This window comes from Stegodyphus dumicola, chromosome X2 (assembly GCF_044657685.1).
Source record: "Stegodyphus dumicola isolate Sdum_Otavi_A_Nest chromosome X2, ASM4465768v1".
NCBI lineage: Eukaryota > Metazoa > Arthropoda > Arachnida > Araneae > Eresidae > Stegodyphus > Stegodyphus dumicola.
The window spans coordinates 20552660-20579203 of record NC_140781.1 but is presented as its reverse complement, the minus strand read 5'-3'; the positions used below and the strand labels follow the sequence as shown (position 1 = coordinate 20579203).

Sequence of the window (26544 nt, the reverse complement as noted above, 5' to 3'; positions counted from 1 at the left end):
ATGTTCGTTCTTAATCCTATGCAATCCACACTTCTTTGTTACTTACATCCTGAAGTTTGACTATCCTGGCCATGTCTTAACATGAGGCTGTTATACGTTCTCGCATTCACTGGATATGATCTCTGAAAAGCGCTTTGTATGGGCCTGCTGTACAATCTGTGTGGTGAAATGTTGAAGTGCCCAAGGAGTTGAGTTGAGAGTAGAATCTGGACACTCGTGCGGCTTACTAAGATTATTCGGGTCTAGTTCAGGTTCCGCAACTATCCGGGGCAACATCTCATGGGGCCTATAAGGACATACATTGGTCTTGTATACATGCTTACATAGTTCATAACATATGCTTATAGCTACATAGTTCATAATATATGCTTACATAGTTCATAGTACGTGCTTATATACAAGTAGTTCATAATACATAGATCTTTCATAATACTTGCTTACATAGTTCATACATATACATGCTTACATAGTTCATACTTGCTTACATAGTTCATAATATATTGAGCCTGTTACAGAATACATACATAGTCCATAATAATTTTCATTGGCTATAGTACATACATGTTTCATAATATATTGAGCCTGTTACATAATACATACATAGTAAGTGCCTAAGGAGACGGATGCCTTCATCGAGGACTGTCTTAAGAAGATTGACTTGTATTCAGTTAACGCATAGTAAAATCATGAAACTTTCATGCGGCCAACAATTTTCACTTGGATTAAACCCAGATGGAACTACCTGTGTTTAGCCGCTAGGCCATTGGTAGCCTCAGTCCTATCCAATGTATTTGGGTCCTCACAGCTCTCGAAGTTGCTGTTGCTAAATCAAAATCACTTTTAATGGTCATCTGGAGCTTCCGTTTCTTCTCACGCTGTTGATAATTAACTCATATAATCCTCTGAATGCGCAGGCAGTATTATCGGATATTGCTCGTACGAAAACAAAATTTACCATTGCCAGCCATTTCGGTTAATCTTCCTTTAAAATCATAATATTTAAAAGATTTGGGTAGGAAAGACAAAATAAGTAGTAGGATGATAAAAATTAAACAAGAAATAGTCTTAGAATAAATTAAATCAGGAGCGCACTTTTGTCAATTTCACTGACATTCGTTTTTCTTCGTCAGTGCAGCTTAAATTGATGAAAGCTTGATTCTGATGATGATGATTTATTCTCAGTGCTAATTTTCACTGTTTTATTTCTATTTCTTAAATGATTTCGTGTATTTTGGAGAAATGCATTGTGCGTGTTTTATGATAACGGTTTCACTTTTTTGTTAACTTTAGAACATTTATTTTTTAAACATCATAGGTGATTTTCTTTGGAAAACGCTTTCGCAATTTTAATACAAATCATTTTTATTCACATAATGCGATAGGGTTTTCTAATTTCTGAAACACATACATTTATCAGAGTAAATTACTCCATCGCAAATTCATCATTATTCTTTAATCTGCCGAAACAAGAAGGCTATAAACCAATGTCTTTAAGTGTTATTATTGTTAGGGTCATGGAAAGCAGACGAGAGCTACAAGAAGAATTTGCCTTCATGAAGTAGAGGAAAACTGCTTCTAATTCATTTCGCATGTGGGAAAAACTATGATACCTCCCATGTAACTAACTCTTCACTAGAATTTGAACCTTAGACGCAGTATTAGTATTTAGCAGTCTTACCGCTAGGTAGCTGGTAGGTTTACTGAAACGAATAATTGTTGCTCCTCAATTTGTTTAGGGATTTATATTTATTTTAACTAGCAAGTTAAGTTTAATGTTAAACTTTCCTTTATTCTCCTAATTGTCGCCGACCAGCGGCCGAGCGGTAAAGTCGCTGAACACTGGTAGTTCGGTCCGAGATTCGAGTCCCGCGAACGGGCTGGTTGCATGGGCGTTTTCGTGGTTTTCCCCATGTGTAACGTGTATACGAGCCAGTTTCCCTTAGAACGTCCTCCACGAAGGCATCCCTCCCCTTAGGCAGATAACCCTTGTGTGCTTTGCCATAATTAAATACACCAATATACCAATCCTCTAATTGTCAATGCCAGAATATTTAAATTTGGTAGCCCTCATGAAGCAATGCAGGTATCATTCAAGGTATAATTTACCTTGAGGTGTGTGTGTGATTATGTGTGTGTGTGTGATTATGGCAAAGCCTCAAGGGCTATCTGCCTAAGAGGGATGCCTTCGTGGAGGACTTTCTAAGGGAAACTGGCTCGTATACACGTTACACACGGGGAAAACCACGAAAACACCCATGCAGCCAGCCCGTTCGCGGGATTCGAACCTCGGACCGAACTACCAGTGTTCAGCGACTTTACCGCTCGGCCGCTGGTGGGCCCCTACCTTGAGGAGAAAAAGGTTTAAATACTAGAAGTTGTTTAAATTCTAGAAGGGAAAGTTAAAGAGTACGGGCAAACGCTATATCTTTGTAGCGTGAGCTTCTAGTTCTGCTTTTATTACTGGTTAACGTGGCGTAATAGCTGTTACTCTGCTGCCACTAGATTTCGACGCGGTTTTAGGTAACAGGATTATCTGAGCCCCGTAGAGTAATTCTGCTGCTTGTTAATGTCTTCAAATTTTTTAAGTTTAGTTCTTGTTATTTGAGTTATCGCCCGAGTGAGGCGTAGCGTGTTAGCGTCAAATCGTAGCATTGTGAATTTTAAAGAGTTAATAAAAGGTTCTTTTTAACCTTCTCCTGTGAGTTCCTACACGTACTTCAGCTGTCACATCAGAAGATAGACAAGTAGATCTTACACGTTTCTAAATTAAAACCTTGCACAACGAAATTCATATAAATAAAAGGCCCTTGTTCGAAGGTCTTTTGATAGTAGAATAATTTTTTGTCTCTTTAATACAATACGTTTTTCCATTCACACGGAAGAATTCCAGAAGCTTGTAATTAAATCGTATCTTTTATGACCTCATAACAAGATTTAACTACTTTTAAGTTAGACAAAATTTTTTTATTTCTGAAGAAATACATATCTGTTTCCCTCTTCATGTACAGTTTTCGTGAAGAGCCTTTGTCAGTCTAAGAGTACCTTTTATGTAATTTGTGTAATTTTAAATATCATACTGGCGTATTTCCTTTGAGTATAAAATTAAAAGTTCTGAAATAAAATTTAGTTTCTCATACTTTATAAATAAAAGCAATCAGTATTTGAAAGAAACAGATTTAACATCAACGTTAAGTGTTTGAGTTCAAAAAAAATGTACATTATTACTTTGTTTACATGTACATTTTTCTATCCAACCTTCCCATTTCTGTGTTACCATTCAGTTCAAATTCCTAATACAATTCTCAAATGAAATTAAATTTAAAAGTCATGTCTTATAACATTTAAACGAATTAAAGTTTGATTTTATTTCATTTTTATTTTATTTTAATTGTTAACCTTCCATTTTTTTAAAACGGCATTAAATAGCGAAATGGAAAGTATTTTAACTACTGTACAAATCTGTCTCTATAGTTCACGGAATAAAACAGAAGTTGCATATCTGAATCAGTCGCTCTTGACTTTAACACATCCCTATTCATTACTAAGCCACCTCTGTTCCGGTAAAATTGCTCGTTTATTAACTTAAAAGGAACACTGTATTTTATATTATTATCGACAATTATTATGTGTTTTAAAAACTTAATAATATATGCATTATCCGTTTATCGATTTAGTCAACTATAATTTCAATAATGTCGAATGTTATTCTACTTCATTAAATCAAAAGACTTTTAAATCTCTAAATACATGAGATGAGAAGTAACTTCTTTTTATTTATGTACTGGAGCAAAAATCTAAACCTCATTTTATGTAACTTATTTAAATCATAGATCCCTTCTTCTAAAGAATTTCTTAGAAATTTTTCGCAGTTAAATGTAAGAAATTTTTGTTCACGAGTAAGTTGATCGACACATTGATCAAATCATTCCTTTCCTTTTCTACTCTCCCGTCAGATTTACTTCTTCCTGTTCATCGCGTCTTCACTTTTCTACTCCACTCGAGTTTCAAAACGTAAATGGATGAGGAAATTTGCAATTGAAATGAAATGGGCTAAAGCTAAAGCTTAAAAATATCTTTTTGTGCCTATTCTCCTTTTCATTAAAAACGTAACTTGACAGGGTGATTTTTTTTCTTCAATTTCTGTCATAAAATCGATCTCTGATGCGAATTTTAATCTCGTCACACATTTAAATCTCATTTTCCCGAATATGGTAAGCTATGAAAGTTTAAATAACCGAAAAATGCAAACATAACTTGCGATAGTTTCAACAAACTTGCCGAATGTAAGGCTAAAACCAATGCCAAAGCAATGCAATACCGACTTTTTCAGATTTTAAAATTTTTCGTCCATATGGTGCTGTTTGTATGAAATACCAAATAATACATATACTTCAATAGTAAGCCTTATAATTTTGCATGGCTAAAGTTATTTTATTTGCTGGAAGGCTACACATATTTAGCAGCAATTTCAACCGTCCATGATGGTGATTAAATTAACTTCGAGGCTTTACAACTTTGAAAAATGAATGTAGTTTGAAATATATAGTGTATGATCAAAATAATGTCCTCCTCCAAGTTAAAAGTAAGTGATCTAGAAGTATATTCTTGCTATAAATGTAAAAACAGATGAGACAAAAAAATTTGCTTCACTCGTTACTTTTATGGGCTTTAAACACAATGTACTGTGGTTTTTATCAGATCCTTAATTATCTTCTTAAATGCTGTTCCGGCTTAAATTTTCCAACTCTGGTGAAATATACACTTCTAGTTTCGAATGTACTGGTTATTTTTCAGTTTGCAAATTACGATATGTTTGCTCAGATGACTCAAATAAGAGTTAATGTAACATTTGACTAAAGGGGACTAAATGTTGCTGTTTATACAACGGCTGAAGAACAGAATGTCAATGAATCTCACTACACATACTTGAAAAAATATTGCAAACAAAGGATAAATCTTTAAAAGTTGTGTAAAATTATTGCGAATAAAGGCCAACGCATGTTTAGATACAAACCAAAGAACTGTAAATATAAAGGTTATTACAGCTATCCATAATGAATATAAAGAGTTTTGATCCTATATCATTGCTAAATAGTATTACCCATTATTTTTTGTAACTATTTGGTCAGGATAACAAACATTATTGAAACAAATTAAACCGTAAACGTGATTTAGTCTCAGTTGCAAAGATGAGGTGATAAAGATGAAATTAAAAACTGTGTAAATAATTGCTCTAAAAATGTATTCGTTGAGGCACAGTGAAATGTAAATGAGTGAAAACGAACTAAAGGCTTTTCAGAGCAGATAGTTTTAATTAAATGAAATTTTTTAACAAAGCTATGTAAGGGCATCTACCTGCAAAAGATGAATACGAACACTTAATGAAAAAATACGTTCAGGATAATAAATAAATTCAGGGTTTAATGGTAATGGCTGTGCTAACTTAGTACTAGCCAGTACTAGGCCGTATTGCTCAATACGCTTTCAAGCAGAGAATAAACTTATTTCCAATTTCGGGTTGTAGGCACAGCTGTTTATTTGTACAACTAAACACGTCGCAAACAGCGATAGCAACTTCCTGCATAGAGAACTGCAGTATCTCTAACTATGATACTTTCAGCTGTAAAAAAAAGCTCATTCAGCACTAGTAGTAGAGTGCAGGGGAAAGTTTTTCTTTCTCAAAGCCAATTTAAATTTGGAAATGCCACTAAGAATATATTACAGTTAGTCAAAAACATACATTTGTCAAAAAAAACATTAGTCATATAAATCAAACATACATTAGTCAAAAGCAAAGTCAAACATACAAGTCAAAGCGTCCAAGTCTTCACATACAGCATTACTGAATAAAGCCAGTGTTAATTTTACACAAAAAGTCTTTGACACAGCATTGCATCTGCCAGATTTTATAATTTGAGTTATAGGATAATACACTACCCAAGTCACATTTTATCGGCATTTTTTTTTTTTTTTTTTTTTTTACATTGCGATGACATTTTGTCGAAATCGTGGGAATTAAAAAGGATGAATATCACAAAATTTAAAATACACCGATAACTAAAAGTAATATTATTTGAAATAAAAATTTACGTTTAATGATACATAATAAAGCATTTTGAATCAAATAATATTTGTTAATAATTAACTACAGGAAATTTTGCCTAATAGTTAAAAAAAATTATTGAAATTTAAAATAATTCATTGAATTTTTTTAATGAATTTATGTGCAAAATCTCCAATTTACTTTCGATGTTACTAAAATATTTGCGGCTATTTCACACTAGATTTTCATAGGTGAAAAAACATTGCACTCATTTCATACTCATTTCATCACTCATTTCATGTTTTATACACACATTTCATATGAGTCATATAAGAATAAGAAATGTGATCCATATAATTGACATATTAAAAACATAAACAATACCTACTATTTGGTTAAGTTTTAACAAGAAGTAATGGATGAAAATAGGGCTAATCTTTGGAATATGGTAACAGGTAGTTTGGCGACATTTTGTTAAGGCGATAAAGATTGCTAGCTAGGACTTTAGCAGTGTACATGGATAAAGTCAAGAGTGTGCGCAATGCCATTTTTGTGCAATTCTGGGATTTTTTTTTTAAGTGAAAATAGGTCGACGTGTACATGAATACCGTGTATGTGCAGTTCTTAAAAACGCGGCAAGCAGTGGGCGATTCTGCAGTTTCTCAAAATTTCGCATCTAATCTTCGTCATGATTAAGCACTTTTGTTCCGTAAAAGTTCTAGCATAAGCGTAATTCGGCTAGCAGATTGTTGGAAAAAAATGTTGATTAAAAAAAATGCCTTTTCTTCGTGAAAACGAAATGGCGTCCAAAAACAAACTAGCAGGTTGCTGTAGCAGGGTTGGTCGCCAAAATTTCGCCAAAAAGTTCACCAAGTTACCATAATCCAAATATTAACCGAAAATAGCTGTGAATAAGCACCTTTACTTACTTTAAAAAAAACAGTAAAACATCTATTAGAACAATATGCGAGTAATATTTTAATTTTCTTTCGTAATTTTTGCGAACCAATACGTTTTCTGTATATGTCGAATCATTTGTTACATGGCCTTAATGTTTTGATGATGAATTTAATTCTGTTTAGGTAGATTGTTCTTTTTCAAATTTATGATAGAAATACCACTAAGAAAAACCGACATGCCGTTTTATTCAAAAGTCCATTTGTGACTAGATATCGAGAATCTAGAGAACGGTCGATTAAAAGTACTATGCCAGCGGACATAGCTTTGAGAAGCACTCTTCTAAGTCCATTAGTGACCGAGGAATTACAGCCGCATTCACATACTTCACTGCAAGTTCAGCTCCTGGCATATGGGCGATCTAACTGGTTGCATAGTTTTCTCGGGGTTTTTCTCGTGTGTAGCGTAAACCCGAAAAGATATCCTCTTTAAAAGTTAAAGTTTAACAAAAAGGCATTATCGATTTTAAGTTACTCCTTCCTATGATTTGCTTTAGAAAAGTAGCTTAATATAACCGCGCTCTTGAAGCAGTGTCTATATGCCAAGATTTCTCCATTCGCGTTTTAGAAATGCACATGTGTAGAACAAAAATAAAATCCTAAAACTGGATTAACATCAGTTTGCTAACGTTTCATATACTGAATGTATTATGTTATGGCTGATCTGTTGTAGGCATATAATAAAAAAGCAACTAATGTGCAAGGAATCACTAGCACAGTGTAATTATGTAATGTTATGCAATAATATAGAGAAGGATAGTTATATCTTAAACAGATATTTAAATTCAGTTGTTGAGTTTCAGTTTGAACATTAAACTTAATACAATTAATGTAATTAAAATGCAAATTATTTGTGTATTTTATTTATGTACCACATAATGCAGAATTTAATTTAAATCAAAAGCTACGCAGTGTTCGAAGAAACCAGTACGACAACGTTGGTCTTCTGTTTCAGGCATGATACATATCTCTCTGAACTACTTACAATTTTGGAACGCTCTTCAGTAGTATCGAAAGTAGCTCTTCAGTAGTATGAAAATCGTCTTGTATCTACACTGGACTGTTAGCGATTGACTAATTACTACGCTAAATGCTAGCCCTAAACAAAAGGGAGCTGGTTGGAATCCCGTATAAAGCTTGGTTGTATGTGGGTTGACTTTCTCCTGTTTTGCGTGTGTAATATTATAAGGTTTTTGTTTTGTTTTGTTAGGGCGTAGCCCGGTCCACCTTGCAAAACAAAGTTTGCCATATGACCCTCTACGGACTACGCCAGTTAATATTATAAGGTATCTTCTCCCTCCTTCCAGCATGCCTTCGTGGTGTAACGGTTAGCACACTCGGCGCGTATTCAAGAGATTCAGGTTCGAGTCCCGGTGAAGGCGTTGCTTATTTTTCACGTCTCCAGCATAAAAAAAATCCTAATGACTCTACAGTGGCGCCTGAACTAAGAAACAATGCGGTGGATAATGATTCTACACCATCAGGATTTAGCAACTGGGTCCCCTAATCTCTTTAAAAGGAAGAGTATATAAGATAAGAATTGTAGGCTCCCTTCAGCCCACCTGGACACGAGTGTCCCCATAGCTCAAAGGAAGGGGCTCCGTATCCCCACAAACGAGGGCAGCCAGTAACCCAGCCACTCCCAAACAACAAACAAAAATACTAAATTAAAAATAAGTAAGCACATCTAACACAAAATTACAAACCAACATACCCTCCCCAAAACCCCATAAACACAAATTCACAACACAGAACATCATAGATATCTGTGGAGTATTATAAGGTATTTTCTCCCTCCTTCCAGCATCCCTTCGTGGTTTAACGGTTAGCACACTCGGCGCGTATTCGAGAGGTCCAGGTTCGTGTTCCGACGAGGGCATTTCTCTTTTTACACATCACCAGCATAAAAAAATTTCCTAATGACTCTACAATATCTGTTTTCTGCTGGGATACATTTTAGTCAACGTTGTCAGCAATAAAAGTTAAACAACTGATGGATTTTGTCATTCCAAATGAATGCTTAATGAGCAGTCATTAACTGAAATCTTTAAATACAGTCATTTCAAGAGCTGAAATCCTCTTTGTCTGATTGTTTGGAAAGTCTAACTCTTTTGTAGCATTGCAAGATGTAGTGGTCTTCTCACATAGCAAAGAAAGTCCTTCTGGATATCATATGAAATTGTGCAGCTTTACTTCTTCATAGATGCTTTGACACCTCTTCTGGGGCCCATTCTTTAACTCTTGATTGTTTATTTATTTCATTTTTGCTTGCGGAAGTTGGTTTCTTTTGACAGTAGATTTACCTTCTTCATATTAATTCTCTAATTCTTCTACCCTCAAAATTTAATCGTTTGACTGCTAAGCAATTCTTGCAAGAACGCACGAAAACAGCGGGACATATTTTGATTTGATGTTGTCAAATAATGCCGTTGAAATACAGTATTTGCATGTTTGACAAGCATATCAAACCTGCCACACGAGTCATAATTCGGATGGCCTGGTTCAAATAATAACGTATTGTCAATCAAGTGAAAAAACTTCAAAATCAGTTGAAACCTATCCCTTGAAAACATTGTCCTAAACCATGGTATATACGGGAACCTTTTATCCAATAACTATCAATTGTTGGCCTTCTCGTAATCCCCATTTCGAGTAAGACTGCAATAAAGGCTAATATTTCGTATATTGTTGTCGGCGTCCACTTTTTTGCTCGAGAGTTATTCGAAACAGTGTGCAAGGCAAAAAACTGGGTAGCATATCGATTTGTTTCCCTTACGATGGTTTCAAGCAGTGATGTGGTAAAAAATAAATTGAAATATGTTATGGGTAGAGCATCGGGGGGAGGCGCACATCTAGGTCCAAGAGTGTCGAAAAAATTATTTGTTGCTTTGGAAAACACATTTGTCGGAGGAATATTTGTAAAGGTTGGTGTTTCTTCTGTTTCTGAAGATGAGATAGAAGACTCACTTTCAATCCTCTGTCTTTTTCTTTGATGAGTTATAATAATGCTATCATCCGTACTTGTGTCTGTTCTTTCACCATCCTCAGAATCACTAGCAATCGAATCAACTTGTGTCTGTTCTTTCACCATCCTCAGAATCACTAGCAATCGAATCAACTTGTGTCTGTTCTTTCACCATCCTCAGAATCACTAGCAATCGAATCAAGTCCGAAAATAGTCCGTGACATGGTTATTTTTAAAACATAATATATAAAAACGGTAAAAAATTGTTTTAGAATGCACTCGTGTTACAAAGTGCACGTGAGGTCAGACTACGTTCACACCCACGGAGCAACAAAGACACACTGAAACTCGGTCGCGGTTTTCGAGACAAATGAACGCAGCACTTTTGCGCCGCGTAGCAGTCAAACGGTTAATTACAGCTTTCAGTTTTTATAATCGCACAGTATGTATCTGTTCAACAACAATTATTAAATTTTGATAAATCGAATATTGATAAAATTATTTTTAAAGGTTTTATATTAATTTAATTTTTTTTTTTTTTTCATCAACTTCACGCTTTGGGGTACCATCTGTTAACATTGAAACTCACTACGAGAGTAACGCTGCCTGTATATCTACTTACTCAGCAAGGATTCTGTTCATGGAAAATAGCATAGAAACAACTTGAGCATTTCCTTCGTGCTTCAGCAGCTTGTTTTAAAACGATTCAATATTCATTTTAAATATTCCTCAACACTTTCAACTATACAGTTGTGTCTTGAGCGACTTATATTATTATGTATAACTCCAAATTAAATATTTGGTTTTAGTGTACTTATCCTCAAATGGTAAATGCGATATTATTTCCTTTTCATATTTAAATTAAAGATTGCGCAGCTGAAAATTTGTTCAAGGGTGTCTACAGATTTCTGCTAGCCTCTGTATAAACTGCTTTGGGCAAGTTCGTGTTTTACTTTTTAAGTCTTTAGTGATTTTTGTTTTCTCTACAAAATGTGTTTCTTTTCGTACTGGTGAAATTTCGTAAGAATAGAATGCAAACGGATTCATTCATTAGATATCATGTGATTCTTCTTCCAAAACAAGTGAAACACACAAACTCTAAAAGGTTTTTCTGAACCACTTTCTGTTACTTTATCACTGCTCCCTTCCCCTTCGGCCCTTTCTTAAAGTAGGGGGGTGATACAAATAGTCGGTTTTTTCGGTACAAATAAAGAGGGAAGCGAAAAGACAGACAGCTAATAAAAAATGACATATATTGATCCAAGTGAAAACTTTCCTGCAAAATATTAGAATCATAACGAAAGTGCCTCGGACCTGTAAATTTAATTGTCCTTACATGCGATTTTAATATTATATCAAAGCTACATGTGAACATATGTATGTGTGGTGTTGTGTGTGACAATCTATCTTAACTAGATACCTACAAGTACCAAATCAATCTACATGTGCCCAATATTTGCTGGCCTGAAATCAATATATCTTGTACATTGCGTTGAAAGAGTAATAAAATACTTTACTTACTCATAATAATGTCAAAAAGACTTGAGAGAACAACTTGTTTGCTCAATCTCACTTTATTGAATTAATTATTAATATTTAATCTGGATTAAATATTCAACTTGAGAACACAGCACACAAAAATATAAGAACACAAGAAACGGAAGAACGCGAAAATGGAAAGACGGCGCCGTTTAACGAAGATCGAAAGCAAAATTTCAAATCTGTTGACATCGTGCACTTTGCCTACTGGAAGTATTTTTACGTTAAATCACACATATTGCAGATGGAGCTTTACATACGTGCAGATATTTCTTTTACACACATTCTTCTGTTCATCACGAGGTAACTTACCAAGAGGATGCGAGCCGATGACAAATGGCAACAATTTCTTGATTCGAAACACACATTAATAATTTACTTGAGGATGAGTTAAATATTAGCACAGCATCAAGACAGATTAATTTCCAACCTAATCATTTTCAGCTAATTTGTGCAATTTTTAGGCTGTTTCACTCCTTCTTTGCCATCAAAAAGAAACATCATTCCATGAGTGTGAGATATGCAAGCGCATACTCGTGCGAGCCGAAGTCAGCAAAGAGTGGGGTAAAACCCGTTTGGCGGGTGTTTATATATGCACGTGCAGTTCTGCGATTACGATTAATGTTACGATAGTGTCCATGCTGATGAACTGCGTGGTGTGAGAAATTTCCATTCTCACAATGAAATCTGATACATTCGAGTGAAGCTCCAAAACATGTGACACTATAAGCATGGGGACCACGTAACTGGGGAAAATTATAATTAGGTTTGACAGTATTTTTTAATAATACATGAGGCTCTCTTTTGGTATTTCTTCCATTTCCTAGATCAGTGGTATCCAAACCTTTGCAGGGTGGCAGTATTTGGAACAATAAGATAACATGTGGACCCAAAGTAGCACTCATAACAAGTTTGCTAATGATGTATTTCTATTCAATGAAATTTATTTACAATTTTTCATCAACCTTGCGTCCTCAATGTAAGTTTCGTCGACCTATAGACTGACAACCATTGCCATAGTTCATCTGAAACTTACGCCAGCACTAGAAGAACAGAAATTTCTAAGAGCTATTATTTTGTGCAACATATTTCTTTTTTCTAGAATAAAACTGATTATACTCGTATTACACAAATTGCTTTCAGAATTTTTATCAATAAGTAGCAGTTGCAAAATAAAATACATTAAATCTGAAATGTTTTAACGATCATTCTAATTTACGTCTTGTAAATGTAAATGTAACAAATGTGTGATTATTAGAATATTCCTAAAATTTAATTAATACGTTATTAAAACTTTAAACTTTGAACATATAAAAATGAATTTCCATGTATGAATAAAACTAGATAATTGCATTTTTTAAATTATGTCAACAAAATCAGTGGTAATTATCGATAGCTTAATCCTTCGCATAATAATACAAAGCAACACTACTAATGTTATTGACATAGACAGAAAGAGAGAAAGAAGTAAAACTCGGAGAAAATTATAAATTGCTGTTATTTATGTTATAAGGTATTTCTCCCGCTTTCCTAGCGTGCCTTCGTGGTGTAGTGGTTCTGCACGCTGGGCCGGTATTCCAGAGGTCCGTGGTTCGATTCCCGGCGAAGGCGTTTGCTATTTTTCATCTTGCCTGCTTCCAAAAAATTCCTATTGTCACTACAGTGGCGCCCGAACTTAAAAGGATGTTGGATGATGATTCTAACCCAGGATTTGACGATTGGGTCCCCTATAAATCCCAGTCGCCCTTTTAAAAGGGGGAATATACAAAGCATTTCTCCCACTTTCCTAGCGCGATTTCGTGGTGTAGTGGTTCTGCACACTGGGCCGGTATTCCTGAGGTCCATGGTTCGATTCCAGGCGAAGGCGATCGCTCATTTTTCATTTCTCTGACTTTTGAAATTAACCTAATGTCTTTACAATGTATAATAGGATTTTCTATAATTTTTTTCAGTGTGCCGCTCTTCAAGCAGTAACTCAGATATCTGATATTCTGGAAGAACAAGCAGTGCGAAAGATGGTTCTGCCAAGAACGAAACAAGTGTTTGATAACAACTCAGGAGTTAAGGTAAAATTTAATTTAATTTGCTCTGTAAATGTACATCTTTCGTGGACGCATTTTCCCATGTTTGATGCAGCTGAAATTCGTTCCTTGTTTGTAATGTACACAAACTTTTTTCTCCTCTGTGCCTTGCTTGTTAGTTGCTTGAAACAATACCTTACACTGATTGTCATCTTCTCGAAAATAATCAATACATAAAGGTACTACTTTCCTTTCACAGCGGCACTGATTACAAATAGCTAACATTCCCGGAATTATTAAAGGTTCGTTTTGGTAAAGGTAAATACAGGGCTGTAATAGATAATAGATTTCGTCTTTGAATCATTTTAAACCTAAAAATTGCTTTCTAAATATTTAGAAATTAACATTTGCGCGGAATGAAGTTTGGCATTTAGGCTAAAACTATGATATTTGATAAATGACAATATCTAGATGAAGGGGAATCTTATGTCGTGGTCTGGCAAAAATATTTTCAATCATGTAACTTAACATTAGCCCTTAAACCATTCAAACATTCCTGCTAAATATTCAAACATTCCTGCTGTCTCATTGCCCCTAAAACATTCAAACATTCCTGCTAAATCGTCCCTAGTTTGTCGCTATATTCTCTAATCTAGTTTTATAATAAATGTATATATGTATTTAACCGAGTAAATTTGTTTACAACGTCATATTTACAAAATTAGCGATAACTGCACTTGACATTTTCCGAGGCAGCTAGCTTATGGATGTGGAATATGCAAAAATGCAGAAAGTGAAACATATTACGAAAGGAAGCTGCTCCTAAAATATACCAAAATGTAGTAGAAAATACCATGAAGATAAAATACCTAGAAATGCTTATTTGTCGAGTCCCACCTAATTTCTAGATTCCAGGAAAGCATTTAAGCGCAGGTTTTTTCATTTAGCTTAATATGCAAACCTCAGATCAATAAGCCATATATCGCTTACGTTGTTTATCAATATTGCATGAAAACAACGAGGAAAATTCAGAACTCTTGTTACTTTAGTTTTAATATTGGTAGAAACAATATGGTAGGCAGCATTTTATTCAACAAAAGTTCCATTAAGATTAATGGAATCCATCACGAATTTTTCCAGAGTATACGTTTATTCACAATGAATCTGAAAAATAAGACTCCATTACCGATAACAGAATAATATTCTGTGCTTAAAGTAAAAACGTTCTTGATTCAGGAAGTAATTAATGTAAAATGTCGCAAAAACCCAAACTACATTGCATGCTGTTATTTGCTTTCTATTAAATATACATTACGTAACAGCTTCTCTAATATATGGTTATGCTCTTAAATATTTTTATCTGAAATACATATTATTACTTAACAGTTTCTCTAGTATGGAATATCTTTTGTCAGAACACTCATCGTGTTTTGAAAAAGTGAGCTTGCGGTTAACAGACTCTGAGTAAGCTCTCAGTTAAGCGCAATTTATCTACAATGTTTTAAATTCAATTTGTAATTTTAAAAAGTAGGCTAAAATGGCTCAAAATTTGTATGTTTTTAGTAATAGAAAACGTACTAACCCGCTATTCCGTTCCGTGGCACCAGTTTCTGTGAACGCTAGAAAAACGCTACGTGAAAAGCAAGAACAAACAAAGGATTTTGTAAAGCAAGCAGGTTTTTTTCAAGCGATGTCATAACTAATCTTTGGAAGAACTGCAAAGCGAGTGATCTTAAAAGCAAACAATAATTAACATGAATTGCACAGCATATCTGCTGTGATGAAAAGTTGCTTAATACTGTTGTGTGACCTACATAAAAATGGCATAGATATTTGATGCAATTCAAGAGTCTTTTATAAATCCTATTGGTTTCTAATTATTAAGAAACGAATATATAATGTGGTATTTGTAATAGTTTGGTGTTAGCTTCAGGGGTCCGAAAGAGTGATTCCATAGTAAATAAGAAATTCAGTATGAAACATTAAACAATTCCCCTCTTTTCCAGGCACATATGTCTGCAAAATTCTATACTGCATCGCTTTCTGAAAACTGTTAAATATGTTTGCGGTTAAAAAAATGAAACATCGCTCTTGTCTTACGCCTGAATTCCAGAAAACGCGCTTGACTTATCATACTATCATATTGTATGGCCTCAAATAAGGACAAAATTGTATCAAAAGAAATTTAATTTGGGTGGTCTTAGTGGCTATGTTTGATAAGATCGCTGAAAAAGATTTGATTTTCTTTAAGTGTAGTAGTAGTAGTAGTAGTAGTAGTAGTAGTAGTAGGTGGAAATGTAACTTTGTGGCTAGAGGCGAGGAGTTAATGCTGGTATTGAAACATTGTTAGCCTTTATAATTGAAAGTGTTTAGACCATATAATATCACCAGTCTTTGAGTCATAATCTCATATTACTTTCTGCTTCTTAGAAATGAATCTTCACCTGCACTTGAACAGAGTAACGAATGCTCGATCCGAACAAGTATAACTTCAACGTTTGAAGTTTTTGTTGCTGTCGAAATTCCTGTGCCTGGTTTGCATATTCTATAGACACAAAGTCTATGGAAAATACACTGGTGTGCAAAAAATAAGGACGAAGTCGAAAAATTAGCATATCAGCTGAACGAAGAGGCAGAACGGACAGAAAGACCAAGCAGGAGATTAAGTAAGGTGATGTACGGTAGCATATGCGCAGATATGCAGGTAGACGTAATGGGGGAGTGTCTGAGTAGTATAAAGCATGTTGTCGGTGTAAGATCAGTATTTCTGGCAAAGAGGTTGCACGCCCTATAGCAGTTAAAATCACACCGAGTTGCTGCCTCAGCGAGAAATGGCGAATAATTAATCTGTTAGACGACATCTGGATGCTTTTACCAGAGGTCGAATCATTGGGAAGTTGGAGGAAGGCCGCAGTGTGACAAGTGTGGCTGCAGAGTTCGGAATTGCTCACAGCATCGTTTCACGACTTTGGAGACAATTTCAAACTACAGGAACAGCTATCCGGGGGGTTAGTAGTGGTCATCCACGAGGAGCCACACCCGCAGATGACCGGTATATTGCCTTACAGGCCAGAAGAAACAGGCGGCAGACAGCGGGAGAAATCGCTAGACACACGACACAGGCGATTGGACGACCGATATCGCGTTTTACCGTGGCCAGAAGACTGCACGGTGGTGGTCTGTTTGCACGACGCCCTGTACGGTGAGTACCTCTAACGCCTGCCCATCGGAGAAGACGTTCTCTGTGGTGCCGGGAACACCGGATTTGGAGAGACAATGAATGGGGACGAGTACTCTTTACAGATGAGATCAGATTCGGTCTGAGTAGCGATTCTCATCGCATACTCATCTGGAGAGAGCGGGGGAAGCCGCAATCATCCCTCGAACATCATTGAAAGGGACAGGTATGGAGGTGGCGGTGTTCTCGTTTGGGGAAGCTTCATGCTTGGTAGTCGTACAGACCTTCACATCTTCGACGCAGGTTCAGTCAACGGGACCCCCGTTATTGTAACGAGATTCTTTTTCCATATGTGCGTCTTTTTAGAGGCGCTATGGGTCCGCAGTTCCTTTTCATGGACGACAATGCACCATGTCATCGCACAGGATCTGCCGAACAGCTCTTAGAGAGTGAGAATATTGAACGTATGGATTGGCCGGCACGATCTCCGGATCTCAATCCCATCGAGCATGTATGGGATTTTCTAGGCAGACGCTTGGCAGCTCGTACCTTACCACCAGTAACGATTCCGGAGCTTCGATTGGCGCTGCAAGACGAATGGGCAGCAATGCCTCAACAACTCATTGACACCCTCATTCTCAGCATGGGCAGACGCTGTGAAACCTGCCTAGCAGTCAAGGGAGATCATAACCCCTACTAAAGACTGGATGTTTCTTGCTGGACACCCATCACAGGGATGTTTTGGCCTTCAGTCGCATTGCGCTCCATGCTACTTTTTCAATAAAGCTTCTTTCTATCCCTCTGATTTCTCTTTTAGTAAGTGTTGCTTACATTACTCATGGCCTTACGTATTTGGGATCTTACGGTATTAAATGTGTTGATTTGGAAAGGTTTTGTACAAAGTTATATTGAAAAAACCGTCTCGTCCTTAATTTTTGCACACCAGTGTATATGGGTATCAGTAGCACTGAGCATCTATGAACACGAAAGGTGAAGAAACACTTTAACTTAAAATAGTCAGAGGAGGGAGAAGTCACTACGACATAGTTAAAATCTTGCAGAGCAGGACCAAAATTTCTTTTACGGTAATTTGGAAAAATGTCAGCTTTATTTGGTTTGATGCAAATTTAATAATTAATAACTCGTTCTATTATTCCGGGACAGGTTTGTATCAAGTTAAAATTTTCCTTTCCTAAAGAAAGGAATATTTCTGATTTCTTTTGTTGTAATAAAAATGCAAATTATTAACTTTAAATTAACAGACTACGTTTCCTGCATTTTAAATCTAACTATCATTTATTAATACAGCTATCAGTAAATCTACAACACTATCTATATACTGACTGATGTGTGAAATGCTTTCAAACTGTAAGATTTTATCTACGTGCCTTTGCTTGCACCAAGTAACACAAATTAGTATCTGAAAAAATATGTTGACTTTCAGTGTCTTGAGTTTCTTCGAAATCTAACAACGCAATGGAAAACTGCATCACAGGTACATTAGCTTGAAAAGAACTTCTGACGCGGATGTATCGGTGATGCCTTTGTGGATTTATTTTTAATACAGACAGTCGCTACGCTCTTAATGCTGAACCACATTAAAACGCTTTGGTTGAAGCTAACGTTATTGTGGAACACCAATCCAAAAAAACAATTGAACAGCAGACTAAACGTGATATTTGGTAAGGAGTTCTGCAAAGTGTGAAGACAGATTCAGAAGCTTTTACCTGTGTCTCACCATATTAGACGTGACATCCCTGCTCTGGATAAGGCCAAAGTCTTACATTGACATGTTTGAACCTGCAACTGGACACCCATGACCTTTAGTATTTGGATACAATTCAATTTTTGGTTCAGTTTATTTGGTGGAAGCACTTAGTACGTTTTCTCACGGTGGATAAGGAAGACATCTCTGTGAACATATGCAGAGGTAGGATCCTATTATGTGTTAAAAGTGAGAACTATAATAAAACATTTGAAATCAAATGGCATGCATATCGTAGGGAAACACTTAACCGGGCTTCAGTATTTCAACGATGAGGTATTTGAAAAATACTAATATGCGAGTGGTCGTCAGAGCCCATCCTTGTATAACATCCATTGCGATTATGGGTCGCATTAGGAGCAACTTGTGAACAGACAGTCAAACGATGACTATTAACAGTGTTTGTAAAGTCCATTAGAATTTTTCAAAGCTTCGAAACCAAAAAAAGTCCGCAATGCCCTCTCCGGGATTAGAACCCTGGACCTCCCGACTGCAAACTGGACGTGCTTTACAATTATACCCGGAAGGCTCTTCGTAAACCAAACAAATCCGCAATGTCTCCGCCACAATGCGAATTCCAGATCTCCGAAAAGTTAATCGAATGTGACTTCCAGTTACTCCACAGAGTCATGCAGTAAAAAATTCCTTGCAAGTTTAAAGGATTTTTTAAACATTTCAAGCTTTTTATTACCACTAGCCTCAAATTTAATGCAAATTCAATCGTTATTCCTGCACATTTTGACAGACACATCTTCCTTATCCAATACAAAAAGGCACAATAGACGCTTCCAATCTCTGTGAGCAGAAACTGAAAGCTATGATTGCACAGGACATGTCAAATTATGTCAATCCCAATATGAAACTCGCTATCTTAATCCATAAAAGAAAACAGAGGATTTAATAGTCTCTCTCTTAATAGTCTTAAAATTTCTCAATCCGTTCTTGTACATGTGAGCTACAATGCATTGTATTATATGAAAATTAGCTTCATTTTTCTAAATTGAAACGTAATGTCAATCGGAAAAAGTATGTGAACACACTTAACAAGGAAATGGGAAAGGATAAAGAATAAGAGGGAAAGTGACCAATGCATACAAGTCCTTGGAAGTTTAATTAGCAATAGAACATCGAAAACATTAAAGTATGTAGCATCAGTCATAAAAACACAATTGTATTTGGTAACGGTTCTACATAAATCTAAATACAGAATTAAGATGCTAACAAACATTCATACGTTTTCTAAAAGCTGCCAATCTGCCTTATAGAAATAGTTTCGCCTATTGCGTTGACATCCGAGAAGAAATTTTACCAACCAGCCTAACTACTTTTCTGCAGGGGCATTAATGAACAGCTATTTCAAATATGCCAGTAATGAAGTATTATTTCTAATATTCAAACTTAGTCTGCAAAAATATGATTCTTTAAACAGCTGCAAATTACAGATGTTAAACTTAACGCCTCCGTCGCAATTCATCTAGGTTACTGCAAGACCATATCAAAATATGTGAGATGCTGATAACATTCCGCGATTCCTTTTATTTCTCTGGTTAATAAAATTTTAAGAAATTACCTTCTAAGATTATTTGTGCATCATATTCCAATGCCACGATATTGTAAATCATGACATTATTGAATTATTGAAAATCCCCTGGGGAAAATTTTCATTTTCTTCCTTTTACACGTATCCACTTATTTATATATATAAATTTGTAGATATATAAAAAATGAAATAAGTCAAATTTCACTAATTGAGTTTTAGCTGCGCTAAAGGTTGCACTTAAATCTACCAATAAATGATAGCCTATAACTGTACAAGTAAATTATTATTAGATACAAATAAAGGGGTAAATTTGTAAAAATGGAAAGAAGTATTTTTTTATGGAAAATTTTATGGAAAAGTATTTTTTTATGTAAAAATGGAAAGAAGTATTTTTTAGAAAAGAAAGGAAAATGTAAATAAAACCGTGAAATAGCAGAGAAAAGAAAAGTATTAAGCCCCAATACATTTAGAAAGAAAAATAAATAAACTGTATTTAAACAAAACATTTGAATTTTGAAAACTTTTGGAAAATAAAATGTAAGAGCCACAAAGTAAAGGCTGAAAGTACTTTCAAAGAGTAGGTCGTAAATACACTCATGTCCATAAATTAAGGATAATGCAAAATCAGGCAAAGGAAGAGTTAGAAGCAAAACAAATTTGACTTATTTGTAAAGCTTATTTATTGAACAAAAGGTAAAGAGCAAAAAAAGATGCTATATGTTTGATATAATTAAAAAAATTAGCGATTTTTTCTCCCTGGAGCAAATTACAAAAAACACTTATTTACAAAAAACCAATATTACATGGTTGGTATGATTGTTAATACATTGTATGTCTCCCAGACGATGCAATACAGTCCGTACAATGCCTAGACATGCTGAGTATCAAATTATCGATCTGATCTTGGGGGATATTCAAAAAGCAATGCTCTCCAAAGTTCCGGTAGACATGTAGGAGGAGGTTGACAGGCTGCAAATCGTTGGACAAGCATGTCCCACACATGCTCTACTGGATTCAAGTCCGGTCAGAATGCTGGCCAGTCCGTACGGGTGATATCCTCCGATTGAAGGCATTCGCTTACGATGTTTGCACGGTGAGGACGAGCGTTGTCATCCATAAACACAAATTGTGCGTCCATGGCGCCCCGAAACAAACGTACATGTTGTTCCAGAATGACGTCCCGATAGATTTGGCTTGTCATGGTTCCAATTTGAACATGCAGGTCAGTTCTGGAACCCAGAAAAATTCCACCCCAAACGAGCACTCCTGCACCACCGTAACGGTGTTGTTCAATGTTTTCTTGGTGGTAACGAGTACCTGGAGCTCTCCATGTGAAAGTCCGGCGAGAATCAGACTGCAAGCTAAACCTGGACTCGTCGGTAAACATCACACAAGCCCACTGTTGCGGTATCCACAATGCATGCTCTCTACTCCAGGCTAATCGCAGGCGACAGTGAGTTGCAGTAAGTGGAATGCATCTGACAGGTGTACGAGCATATAGACCAATCGGCCCTAAGCGTCTGTACACGGTCTGCCTTGAAATTGTCGTACCAGTGGCTGAAGAGAGCTGACGAGACAGGTCTGAGGCTGTGCTCCGCCTGTTTGTTTTGGCAGTAACTGTCAAATACCGGTCCTCATTCGGCGTTCTAACTCTGGGGGGGGGACCTCTGCTGTAACGTCTACTCACATTACCATCATCTTGGAATCGTTGCCAAAACCTGGAGATGACACTCTAGGCAATTCCAAGTTCGTCTGATTCTTCCAGTTGGGTACGCCCACATTCCAGACGGTCGATAATTCTACCACGTAGAAAATCATCCAAATGCGTCCTTTGTGTCATAACTATTCGGTTATTGCACTGAAATGCTTATAAAGCGCCTGCGAACAATTGTACTTCTTTTCCTGTATTCATTATGTTACACTCTCGTCATTGTGACGTACCATCGGTGTCATCTGGTTACTTCCTGAAATTTGCATATGATTCTTGAAGATGTGTGTAGTGATTTTACAGGTGATATATTTATTTTAGAGTTCGCTTTCCGCGTGACTCCGAATTATCTTTAATTTATGGACATGAGTGTAATTAAATAAGGAGTAAATAACAAAAAACTAATTCGATGAGAAACCAAATTCTTGTACAATCATGGAAATTCGTAACTGAAAAAGACGAAAAACGTAACAAAAATTTGATCTCTGGGCCAATTCGAAATTCCTGCCTATACAATGAATACAAAAAAAAATAGAATACAAAAAAATAACTGCAAGGTTAATTTATAGCATCAAGAGAGCATAAATCATGTAACTTTTCATCGGGTTTCTGTCGTAAATCTATGACCACATTCACCAATAATTACCATCTCCTGAATGTAGAGGATATTAATGCTTCAGTTACGTATGACTACTGTTTTTCTGCTGTCACAAACGATATGTTCAGAGCTTTCTGGAGAGCGTGTTCTGTATCTTGTGGAATCTTCCATCGAGACGAGATCAAAGCGCCCTTATCTCATCAAAATACTGAAAAGGAGCTTTATTGAACACGAAATATATGAAGATGATCGATTTAAAAGGAAGGAAGAGGTCGGATAAATGTTCGGCTAACAGCTATCGCATTTATTGCAACAAAAAATGGTTACCTGGAACATATAAAATTTATTTCTTCGGAATTTAATGATACAGACTGAATAGCTTCGAATCTAGTACATATATTTCTTAAAGACTGTGAGCAATTGAGTTTAACGTATATGATTTAATTAACTATTATGATAAAAATGTGAAACAAAGTCACAAATTTCATTTAAGATATTTCTCATAATTTTTCTTATTTCTTTATTAAATTTTATGTTTCAATTGATGTACTTATTTAATAACTTATAATAAATTAATAAAATATAAAATTGATCGTCACATAAATACGATATGCTAAGTTTTCGGGTTTTGTCAACATTTCAGAATTCACACCGCACCGCTGTGGGTTAAACAATATGTATTACAGATTAAATATTTTACAGTAATAGTTTCATATATAAAAGAGTTTAAATATAGCTAAAATTGTTAGTCCTGCATCGAGAAATTAATAAATGTTTTCAAGATTAGTTCCATACATGTATCTGAAATATAGAAATCGATGTAAGTTCAAAACTTTAAATGAATTATGGAAATTGAGTAAACTTAAATAATCAATAAAAACTTCAGAATATTCAAACGTTTTCCATTCTTCTTAAGCTTAGGCTAAAAACGTAGCTTTTGCCGAATTCCCGAATTCGTTTTCTGTATGGCTAGGCATGTCATGAACTTCCTAATAAATGTGTTCAAGAATTTTATTTCAAGTCTATTAAATATTTCTGTCAAAGGGTATATACCAATTCAAAAACATAATAACTTGTATTCAAGGGATACTAGGAAGTGCTATGGAAAAAGGTACCATTATTACCATGTAGTTTAAAACAATTCTCAAAATCTGAAATAACTTTGAAAGGTGCGGGAAAAAGTTAGATTTAGCCGTGTATTAATTGTCAGAAGAGTACCAGTTTTATGTCAACATTTGTGAAAAAAATCACCTAGCCCTCCATCTGCAAATTATCGGAACTATGCGAAAGTTGCTTCCAGAAATGTTGAAGCCTTTCCGATTTGGCCTTTTAGAAAATAAGAGAACGTGCTTTTCAATACCAGATCCTTTAAAATATTCTTGGCTGGAATCGCTTACTTCTTTGCTAACGGTAACAGCAAAGACCTTTAATCTAATGTAATAGCATGATTATCTGATAGAAGATGATATGAAATTTTTCATGTGTATTGAATTCTTGATGTAGATACATATTATTAGTCGTAGAACACAAACATTAGATTTGGAATACCTAGGTAAACTTGGTCTTGTGAAATTCAGTTTCCCAGCCTGTGGAGTTTCTAGAGCTTGAGTTTCTACATAATACATCTTATTTCTTCAGAGCTGTTCTTTTAGTGAATATTGTATAAACTTTAATGAGTTTATCGCAATGCTTTCCATTCCTGATTCAGTTTTTAAACTGCTTACAAAAAGAACTGCCTGTAAAACGCTCTATTTAAAATTTATGAGCATCCCAGCAGAAATACTAGTAAATTGTGTACATATAAGAGAAACGCATGAATGTCAAATGTAAGGCACAAAATAACCTTCGATTACACCAGCTTTTAAATAAAACTCCGGTTATATAAAAGCTACGTTGCATATAAAACCAGTGCCAAACTTTTATCTTGCCCTTTTTTGCAACTTCAAACTTCCGATAAATTTGAAGATTTCTAATTACACTTTGCAATCCAATTGCCTCTATAAATTTGACGACTAGTTTGCGTTATTAATTTTGGTAGATTTATCCAATGCAAAATAGATTTCCCAGTCCCCTCTTGGAAATTTAATTACTTTTGTTTCTCCTTAATCTTGTGTATAACTTATGGAAAAAGTTGGAATTTCATTTCAAATTCTTGATAGGTTTATTTTGAGTTAATTAACAAACTAAAATAGAAAATTAATCAATCTTTAAACTCCTTTATTGTTTTAAATCATATCACTAGCTCCAGGTGTATGTTAACTAAGAAAAAATTAAAGAAGACGACGCAGCGTGGGTAAGATTATTTGGAAACTAAATTCTATGTTGAGCGTGATAGATGACCGACAGGTCCTTCTTTTTGCATAAATGAGAAATTTAACTCTTGAAGAATAAACACGCAATTTGTTTGCCAAGAATGAAGTGAATAATGAAGCGCATAGAGGTCTTGGGAGATATTACTTCTTTCCTTCTTGAAAGCAATAACTTTTAATTTTGCTTGATGATAATCGAGACCCCTTTTCTGTAAAACTCTTTCTTCTTATCCACTTTTGCCGCTCATAGAAAGCAAAATCATTACAAAGTTTGCTTAAAATCTAACAGTTGCGCATAGAGTCCATTTTTATCATTAAGTTACATAATTCACACCAGCTATAGCAGATAACTGACCTACTGTGACGTCTACTTTCTGCATGATTACTTTGACTGGCTGCTGCTATTTGTATTTTTATCTAAATTTGTTTAAAACTGAGGTTGTGAATTGTTGACAACCTTAAGTAAATAATTTATAATAAATGACGAATAACTGATATATATTTTGCTTTATCAGTCAGACTCAAAACCATTAAATAGCAGGAATACCAAGTTCAAATTTTAAAAAAAAATATAAACATGTACGTAAAGAACGGTGCTAACATAGAAACTACAATAATAGGGTTTGCAAATTATATTTTCATCACTAGATTACCTGACTGCTGGAAAAGCGAAACATCTGGAATCCAGAATCAATGTGTCTGGACGAATGGATTTCGCTGCAATTATTTTTTTTTTTTTTTTTTATTTTTTTTTTATTTATTTTTTTTTTTTTTTTTTTTGAGTAGTCGGAAAGAAAATTTCCACCAACTGTTTATGTTTATAAGCAAATGAATCTTGTTTCCAGTTGCGCCGGTATATTTTTAAAATGCATGCGCTATTCTTACCTCAGAATGTAGTGACCATGTGACATACTATGAAATTCCGTTATAATAGATTAGAATAGTGGGCAATAGTGAATTTACTCTCCTTAAAAAACTGACCTTTAGACTGCGTTTAACAAAAGTAAATACAAATACTCAAAACAGGTTCAAAACGCTTATAAATACAATTCTTATTACTCATTTATACTTCTAAGCGTAATTCTTCGAATTAAATATATTTGAATTATTCACAAAATTGAATTACTCAATAAATATGGTTCAAATTATTAGAACATTTGAAAATGACACTTTTAAGGGCTTAAAAGAACTTACGTTTTTAAGGGCTAAAATTAGCATATATTTTAGCAGCTGCGGTATGAATACGTATATGGAAAATTGTTCGCATTTACAGGGAAACATTTTCTAAACATAGCTCACATCTCAAAATCTGAGACGTTTCATCAGGAAATCTACACAAAGAATGCAAAACTCAACAATTTATTTTTAAAGGACTTGAAATGTCTTGAAAGGAGAATGAAGAGTATAATAAGATCCTATTTCCGATAACCGTAGTTTTCAAAATATTTCCTTCAATCGAGTTCAAAAACTAACAATCTTGTCACGAAATGAGAGGAGACTGAATAAAATGGTGAAGGAAAACTGCTTCTGAACTAGAGATATATTCGCTGGAGACGAAAGAAATAGATTTGAAGTGCTTAAATCTACAGCATCACAAATTAGATTTTAAATCATGTGTGCCTAGGACGAAGTTGCGTGGTATTTCCGAACAAGCGTTCAAGATGCAAGCAAATAATGCTCTTGAATCAGATGGAAAAATATTTTTAGCATTGTAAGTGTTTATGCCCATAGTCAAGGTTTATGCGTACCGCATTTTAAGCAAATAACGTTTAACAAAAATGTATAATTGCTGTTGAAAATTTAATGTAAATATTTATGATTTTTTTATTTATGTATTTACTTATTTCGCTGCTTATTTTATTACAATTTTATGTTTATTTCTTGTCCATTTTGTTTAATTCTCAATTTAAGGGCTTTTTTAT

The 26544-nt window shown here is 35.0% G+C and overlaps 1 protein-coding gene across 5 annotated transcripts in view; it reads left to right on the top strand.

Annotated features, from left to right (window-relative positions):
• The window catches only part of LOC118190773 (SCY1-like protein 2), a 934165-nt gene that overhangs the window by 844046 nt on the left and 63575 nt on the right, over nucleotides 1–26544 (top strand). For all 5 annotated transcript variants that reach the window (XM_085809944.1, XM_085809942.1, XM_085809945.1 and 2 more), the window contains one exon: nucleotides 13456–13569. In XM_085809944.1, the coding sequence (XP_085666070.1) occupies nucleotides 13456–13569 (114 nt within the window). The remainder of the gene's footprint in view (nucleotides 1–13455; nucleotides 13570–26544) is intronic.